We start from the raw sequence: 9,087 nt of genomic DNA on the forward strand, positions 1-9,087 counted from the left end.
TTTTCACTACAAAATGGTCCTTCAATTATATCCCCCCCTTTTTGTTTTGTTTTGTCAGAAGTGGGTGTTCCATTGCCATTCAAATATTGTAGGTGCTTGAATTCAGCAAAATAACCCAACATAGTCCAGTAGTCCAAAATAGTAGTGGATTATCAGCAGAACTGGTAATGTGAGAAGTTGTTGACTTGAGCCTTTTACAGCTCAGCATATAAATACGGCTTTACTTTTTATACTTCTTTTTTATACTTTTCACTGGATGGTTAAGACCAAGATAAAGCAAGACCTATATAACAAGAAATGTAACTTTTGTATCTGACAAGGTCAGTCAAATATCCTCAGGATTTACCCTGAAACCCTGTACAGCAGTTTTCACATACTTTGACAGTGTCAGCCATGTGGATGAGTCACGTCCATTGCTTGACCAATTTGTTCTCTGTGAAATCCTGAGAGAATGTTTTCTCTCCATGTGACTCTCCTTAGACACTCTTTACATTGACGATCACTTTCCTCTATGGCTCTATAATTTCCTTGATCAGAAAATCTGGGACACCACTGAGTTACAGGATGTTACAGTACAGGTTCTCTTATGTCCTGAGTACTCACTGGCCTTGAGGGGCTAGGGCCAAAATATTGGCTATCCTTGTAGCCCTTCTTTTTTGAAGTACAAATTTCTTATGATGAATGTCATCATTATGTATGGCAGATAAGTACTTATAATAGTTTTTAAAATGAAAAGAAGAAAATCACATTTTGCAATAATAATATGTATGCCAATATAAAACATTTTAGAAATACATAAGTTAAAATTTATAGAAGACCATATTTTAAATCATTCATTTTCTTCCTTTATAACTATTCTTCCAATGTCATAGGTTCAGCTATAATAAAAAATTAACGGTAAATGATACATAAAAACAATGCAAACATTGCAAATGGAAATATTACTGTAACATTCAAAATAGGAATTAAAAAATTTTCTGAAATATAAAGGATTTATAAGGGGTAAAATTCCACAGAAGTCTTTAACACTGTCAATTTCTGGGGACACTATACTTCATACTGGAAAAACCAATGAGTACTTCCTAACATCTCATTGTGTATAGTAAAAAAAAATTTTGAGTTTCTAAAATACAGCAGTTTCAAGAACACTCACTGTCCTGAAGAATAATCCTTAATTTCTAAGAGAAAATCGTGAAGTCATTTAGTCACTGAAGAAGGAAAATCTAAATTAAACATTATATACTTAATGTTACTTGTTTAAATGCATTCCTAATTTACATTAATAATGTTTATACCATCCCACAAATATTGATTAAAGGATCAATATCAATGATTCATCTGTATCTGTTAAAGATTTCTCTCTTTGGTAAATAATCTCTGTTTATTTAATCAATTCCCCTGAGCTCATAAGACATAGATAAAATAAGTCCAGGTTCCTTGATGCAATACTCATGAATTTCTGTTGTCTTATTTCTATTGGTCAAATAAACATTTGAAGAAAAATGAGAAATGGCATTATGCTTATGGAAAACATTACTTAGATTTTATGGCAGCATAATCAGAGAAGTACATAATATTCCTTTCTGTGAGAAAGGAGATGCAAGCAAAAATTGCAATAACATAAAGTGTTCCAATAATTTTACAGTAAGAGGAGTTAAGATAGGTCAAATATTAGTAGTCTCAAATGAAAGAAACAATTGCAGAGAGCTTCCAAAAAAGTTCAGTAACCACATTTTTCAGATTACAAAACAAAAACAAATTGCCAAACTAAATTTCCAGGGTTGAAATTATATAAATATTTATGAAAGCTATATGGCAGGATTCCAGTGTCATTATTAAGAAGTAAGTGGTTTATTATTATTTAATTGAATGTCTATTTCACTTTATTTAAAGTCTTTAAGATATTATTTGTGTATATACCGTGGGTTTTGCACTGTTATTGTTGAAAAATAGTTACATTTTATTACTGAAATAATATTATTGGAACAAAATGTGTAAATACAATATTGAGTCTTATAGGCAGTTATTGATTTTAACAAAAGATTTTCCTCTTTCTTTTCCTTCTGGGATTTTCAGTAGAAAAGTAGAGAGAATTTATGAAGAGAGGAAGATTATAGCACTAGCCAAAATCCAAGCAGGAAACTTAGGAGAGAATGATGGCACAGTATTTCCATGAATGAAATGAACCTTCTAAAGTGAGATGGTTATTGTGATGGCTGATGATTGAACTATGACAGTTTTCCTAAAATAAGTGGCATTGCATTTCTGAGAATATACGGTAGAAGTACTGATTAAATTCTATAATCTTGCAAACTTAATATTAAGGTTGTGTTATATTCTATACTGGTTTTTATAATATTGAATAAAAGAATAAAACCCAATTGAAATATTTTCATATGTTTTAATTGCAGTCTGAATATTTCAAAAATACTTATATTATTAATTTTAAATAAACACAGGAATAAATGAGTTCCATAGCTCATAATAGTATAATATCAATGAAGAGAGACCAGTATTTAAATTCATATAATAAAAGGTATTATTTGTTGCATAAATGCGAAGTAAAATGTAAAATTTTGAGGGTTGCAAGAAAGAACATACATTTCAATTTTATTTTATACATAATTGATCCTTATCAATATTTTAAGTATATTATTCCCTATCATCCACTTCATTCTGATATTTTTTATTTTATAGAATGAAGATATTTTATGTTTTAAACAGGAAGAAAAAGATCAGCAATGAAAAACCATACAGTACCCCTAGAATTCATTCTTCTAGGGCTATCAGATGACCCAGAGCTCCAGATTGTGATTTTTCTCTTTTTAATTGTCACATACATATTAAGCATTACTGGAAATTTGACCATTATCACTCTCACTTTAGTGGACTCGCATCTACAAACACCTATGTACTTCTTCCTCAGGAACTTCTCTGTGTTAGAAATAACCTTTACAACTGTGAGTATTCCTAGATTTCTGAGCACAATTATTACCAGAGACAAAAGCATCTCCTACAATAATTGCACAGCTCAGTTGTTTTTCTTCATTTTCATGGGCATCACTGAATTTTACCTTCTGACTGCCATGTCCTATGACCGCTATGTCGCCATCTGCAAGCCCCTGCATTACACAACCATCATGAGCAGGAAAGTCTGCACGTTGCTTGTCTTTTGCGCTTGGCTGGCAGGATTCCTAAACATCTTTCCACCGGTTATTCTTTTCCTCCAGCTGGATTACTGTGGCTCCAATGTCATTGATCACTTTGCCTGTGACTATTTTCCCTTACTGCAATTATCCTGCTCAGACACGTGGCTTCTAGAAGTGATCGGTTTCTACTCTGCTATAGTCATTCTGCTTTTTACTTTGGCATTAATAATTCTATCTTACATGCTCATCGTTAGGACAATTTTGAAACTCCCCTCTGTCAGTCAAAGAAAAAAGGCATTTTCTACATGCTCCTCTCATATGATTGTCATTTCTATCTCTTATGGAAGCTGTATATTCATGTATGCTAATCCGTCTGCAAAGGAAAAAGCATCTTTGACCAAAGGTGTAGCCATTCTCAATACTTCTGTTGCTCCAATGATGAATCCCTTTATCTATACCCTGAGGAATCAGCAGGTGAAACAAGCTTTTAAGGATACCATTCAAAAGGTTACACTGTTTTCTGCTAAATGAAAGTATGAGTAGCATTAACTGAATGAAGTCCTTGTAAATGTTGTGTTATGCATACCTTCTCAAAACTTGCAGTACAGTTATTCATTCCCCCACTCCATTGTTTCATTTAAATATCTTACATGATATCCTTAATAAATATGATAAAGTTGAATATTTCTTGCAAAATTTCTATTTCAACATTTTTTAAAAATATACTCAGGTGAAGTAGAAAATGTGCTCTAAATGTAATGACTTTTAGTAGAAGTGGTTTGCTTACAATGAGACACTTAGCTTGATAAAAAGAAAGTCAGAATGAATGAGGGTTTGGGAAAGCTTTACTTATGAGGTAGAATAAGTGTTAAAAAATTATGTCTAGCTTGCATATTTGTGCAATCAGCTAAATACAACTATTGGGGGTTGTGAAAAATATATAAAAATTATCTTAAATATTTGAAAAATACTATAATTTCTTATGATTTCTCATTATTTCTCAAAATATGTAATAACAATTATGTCAGTGCGGAGTAATAAGAGGAAGAGAACTAAATAAAATAAGGTTGCACAAGATTATTATATTGGAGATATATTTTCGTTATTTTCTATATATTAGCTGTTTTAATTCTTTCAACTTTATGAGGTAGCTAAATAATATTCTGTAGTTGTCAGAGATTTTTAAAGATAGTTTAATTAACTCCAACGTTATGTGTACACATAGCAGAAAATATAAAACATGCAACATAACAATAAAATTCATGAAATTATAACACATTTCTAAGAATTTTTTGGGGGATAATTGTGTTTCAATCACAGAGTCTAGGAATCAGATTTTTGAAGTAAGGAACAGAAATTATCTTTTGTGATAATATTCTACACTTTATATTAGACAAATAATTTACATTTTTTCAATAAGGTCTCTTTTAAAAGCTAACATTTATTCTTTACAAATGAATGATCACAGTGCAATCAATGTGGAGAGTTCAATATTTTGTGGATTATAAATGCAGAAAAGGGGTGGACTTCAAAGTCTCTTTCTCTTGCACATCAAAACCCAGATTCATAAAAGTTACCATATACTGGCTTTCATTTATAATAACTTATTAGTAGAAATTCATATAAAATACTCAAATTGCTAAAAGGTTTTCTAACGTATGACTTACTCAGGATATGTGTAATTATCTTATGTCAGTAATTGGGGAAATGTGATGAAGAAGTATAATTCTAAAATTCTAAAAGTCTGTAAAGTTATTGTGGAAAGAAATAGACTAGATAATGTTATCATTGATAATGATAGAACATCAGTTTTCCTGCCTTATGTCTTAACAGAATCAAAATCAATCTCATACTAATTGTCAAATGTAGATTCATTTTTAGCTCTAAATTCATAAGCATACAGTAAATCTTGTCTATATTTGTTATCAATTTAGTTTTCACACTTATCTTTATAATTTCCTCACATGCTATAAAGAAGCACATTATTTCCTTATTAAAAAAGAGTTGCAAGGGATAAGATTATTGTGGTCTTTAAACAGTGAGAAAAATACTCATGAGTAGCTCTGATTCCTATTTGTATTATGATTCATAAATTGACTTAATGTTTGACCTGTGAACCACTCCATGTCCATTATTCCCCCAGACCTATTTGAAAACTGTTACATCAACACCTATACCTTGTAAGATGTTACAAGTAGGGTGATAGAATTCAGGAGGCAACTAATAGTTGTATAAGTATTTCCAGTTTAAATACAGGTATCACTTATTTTATTCTCCAGTTCAAGTCCAAATTTGACAATCTTGACATTATATGATGAATAATATATAACAATCTAGAGCAGTAACCTCTTATAAATAATACTATGCACATATTATTTTCCTTTTGTACTTTCAAGATGTAGACATTAACAATTTCCTACAAGCAAAATAATAATCTTCCACATACAAGGTCTTCATAAATTTTATGTGTATGGAAATTCATTCAGACATTACACTAACAATCCATTTATAGCAACTGGACTTTCAGTGTTTTTGGTAGGCATTTGAGACTGTGTATCATCTCCATTTTATAAGAGTAAAGGAAACATTTAAAATGGTAGAAATTTAGATATAGACTTAAATTTTACAAAAATGTATAATAAATATCATTCTCAGTGTAAAAGATGGGATGGCTCACATGATCTGTAGTATCTAGGAAGGAATCCTGGTAAATATAATTAAATTGTTATTCTTGGCAAAGACTTGTAAGATTCCAAAAAAAAAATTGAAAAATAAGGAGTAAAGCATGTGGTGAAAACACACAATAATGACTTTTTATGCTTTCTATGAAAAAGCTTATTTAATGATTTAATTTATTAGGTAAAGGAAAATAATACTAGAAAGCCAATGCTGTCTTTATGTAAATTTGTATTTTAAACTATGACAATGATGTAAAATCTTTATTCAAAGCGTTGAACTTTTCTTTTTCTATCTACTGCTCAGAATTTTCAGTGATTATATCTAGAGCAAATGTCCACCTTTTATACTTATTAAGCTACCAGTTGGACATGTATGGCCATATTTTCATGGATATTACACTTTTGATGTCTTCTTAAGTTGAAATGTTTTCAAATAAATGATAATCAAATCTTGCAGTGATACTCAATGCCATAAGTATTCTATCTACTGCTCAGAATTTTCACTGCCCAGAATTTTAACTTAGGGTAGCCCTGCCTCACTTATATGTCATTGGCCCACAGGAGAGCTCTTCAAGTCTGAGTACTAGTTTTTATACGCCTTCAGTCACTCTGTATATTTAGAAAGCACAGTCTGTTTCTGTGATCTTGACAAAGTCATTAAACTCAGAATGAGTTAGTTCCTTACATGAAATTTAGGAGTTGTCAGAAGTTAATTTTCTTTCTTCATTTTCTTTATTTATTTGGTACAGGGTCTCCCTACACAGCTTGGATTCATGTTTTTTAGGGTTTTTTTTTTCCTGGTATTGGGTATTGAACTCAAGACCCTGTGCTTGCCAGGCAGGCACTTATTCTACTGAGTTGTCTCCACTGCCCTTTGCAGCTTGGATTTATAATAATCCTCCTGTTTTTAGCCTCTGCAGCACTGGGATTACAAGCATGCAACACCACAGCTGAACTTGGTGGCGCAGAGTGACCAAGGTTCAGGCAGGTTCTGCATGCTGAGGATTGAACTCTAGTCCCTGTGCTTGCCTAAACAGGCACTTAGTCCATGAGATAACTCACTGTCTCTGTATTTTTTAAGAATAAAACTAGAATACTGTTTACAAATATTGTACTACTTTTCAAATGCTTAATAATGCAGCCTTATTATTTTACACATTGTGTTTTAATTTGATAACATATTCACATAAAATACATGTAACATTTGATCAAAAATAACTGAGCTGTGTGCAGCAATAGGGTTACTAAGACAATTGTCTTGGTATAGTCTTGAAAAATGGAAGCACTCCAGGCTGCTATTTTTAAGTAGGGATTATAGTAAATTATACTTAGTTAATTGATGTGAAGCATATATCTCTTTTGAGAAATAAAATTTAAAGAATTTTATATTTTCTTATTTTTTCAGTTTCCAAAATCCTACACCTATCTATATGTAGAGACTATAAACACTAAATTTAAAAATGTGGAGTGAAGATGTGAATTATCAGTAGCAATTAGGCATCTTATTGCTGCTTTATGAATGTGATCCTAAAGATTAGCAAGACCATTAGATTGTTAAGGAGCACCTTTCTTTCTCTCTTTTCTTTCTCTTTCTTTCTTTCTTTCTTTCTTTCTTTCTTTCTTTCTTTCTTTCTTTCTTTCTTTTTTCTTTCTTTCATTCATTCTTTCTTTCTTTCTTTCTTTCTTTTTCTTTCTTTCTTTCGGCTCTTTCTTTCTTTTGAACTGGGAATTGAGCTCACAACCTTTTTTTTTTTCAAGTAACATTGATGTACATTAATTTTTATTATTTGGAAAAAAACCCCACAATTTCAAAACTAAATTTCTGAATAACAATAGATAATACTCTGCATATTGTTGTCTTTGGAGTAGTTACTCAAAGTGTAAGGCATAAGCAAAATATCTTCTTTTTTTTTCTTTTCAAAGTTTTATTGATAAACATATAGCAATGAGACAGTTTCAAATCAAATCGAAAGTACAGTTTCAACAAATAATACACTGCATATATTCTTCTTAGTGGTTAATTGCTGTACAAGATGCAGACTTGTGATCCTACTTACAAACACCATTAGAAAAAATCATTCTATTCATTAAGAGAATGCAACTATATATCTATCCCAACCACTTTGAATACACAGATACAAAATGGACATTCATAGTTATACCCCAATTTTTTTTTAAGTTCCGTTGTTGAATATTATAGGTGTGTAAACTCAGCAAAATATTCTAAAAGAGTACAGAAGCCCATAATAGCATTGGGTCTTCTGTTTAATTGGCAATGTCAGAAATTATTGACGTGAGTCCCCCACAGCTCAACATAACAACATGGCTTTACTTCCTATATTTCATCTTCATACTTTTCTACTGGATGATTAAGACCAAGGTAAAGCAGAACCTATGCAACAAGCGTTGTAGCTTTTTGGTTTGAGAAGGTCAGTGAAATGCCCTCAGGATTTATCCTGAGATCCTGTACCTCAGATTGTAGAACCTTTGTCAGTGCAGCCATGTGGATGAGTCATGGCCATTGCTTGGCCAATGTTGAGCTCAGAACCTTGTGCTGAGCAACTTTCATAGATACATTATGTTATGTTATGTTATGTTATGTTATGTTATGTTATGTTATGTTATGGTTTTTTTTACTTATTTATTGTATATAGGGTCTCACTGTACAGTTCAGACTCATAGCAATCCTCCTGTTTCTGCTTCCCCAATGCTGGAATTATAGGCATGCACCACCATGCCTGGTTTCAGGGTGGGCATGGCATGCTAGGGATTTCACAGCTGGCACAGTAAGATACCAGGGATTGAGCCTGAGTCTTGTGCCTTCCAGCTAGGTGCTTAGATTGCTGGTCTATTTCTCCACAGTCCAGAGACCCAATTTTATAAAGTGCATTTGAGATGAAAAAAAAATTCTTCTAAACTCTATCTTTATATTTCTGTTTTTAACTTTTCTAGTACTTCTTCAAACCATTAGTTATTTTACCTTACATAATTTTATACTTAACTGCATAGAGTGAATTCTATTCTCTGCAGTATCACTAGATATAAAAAGTATAGCGAGGAAACAGAATCCAAAACCAATTAATTTAGTCTGAAATTGGCAAATATTCCATTAGGCAGGTAACACTAATGTTTTACATTAACAGCAGATGGAATTTGTCCAGAGTTAAATTCCCATAGGACAGAGTGTGTTGAGATTTAAATGCTCATGAAATGCAAGGTTTAATAAACTTGATACTACAATCAAATCTTATTCATGGCAT

General features: G+C 31.7%; 1 protein-coding gene across 1 annotated transcript; it reads left to right on the forward strand.

Annotated features, from left to right (window-relative positions):
* The first annotated feature begins 2,741 nt into the window (after positions 1-2,741).
* LOC101560336 (olfactory receptor 6C3-like) lies at positions 2,742-3,680 on the forward strand. Its single transcript, XM_004648183.1, has one exon. It carries the CDS (start codon positions 2,742-2,744, stop codon positions 3,678-3,680), a length of 939 nt encoding a protein of 312 aa, XP_004648240.1.
* The last annotated feature ends 5,407 nt before the right edge of the window (positions 3,681-9,087 follow it).

The sequence above is a fragment of the Octodon degus genome, unplaced genomic scaffold (assembly GCF_000260255.1).
Source record: "Octodon degus isolate 3935 unplaced genomic scaffold, OctDeg1.0 scaffold00358, whole genome shotgun sequence".
In the NCBI taxonomy this organism is placed as follows: Eukaryota; Metazoa; Chordata; class Mammalia; order Rodentia; family Octodontidae; genus Octodon; species Octodon degus.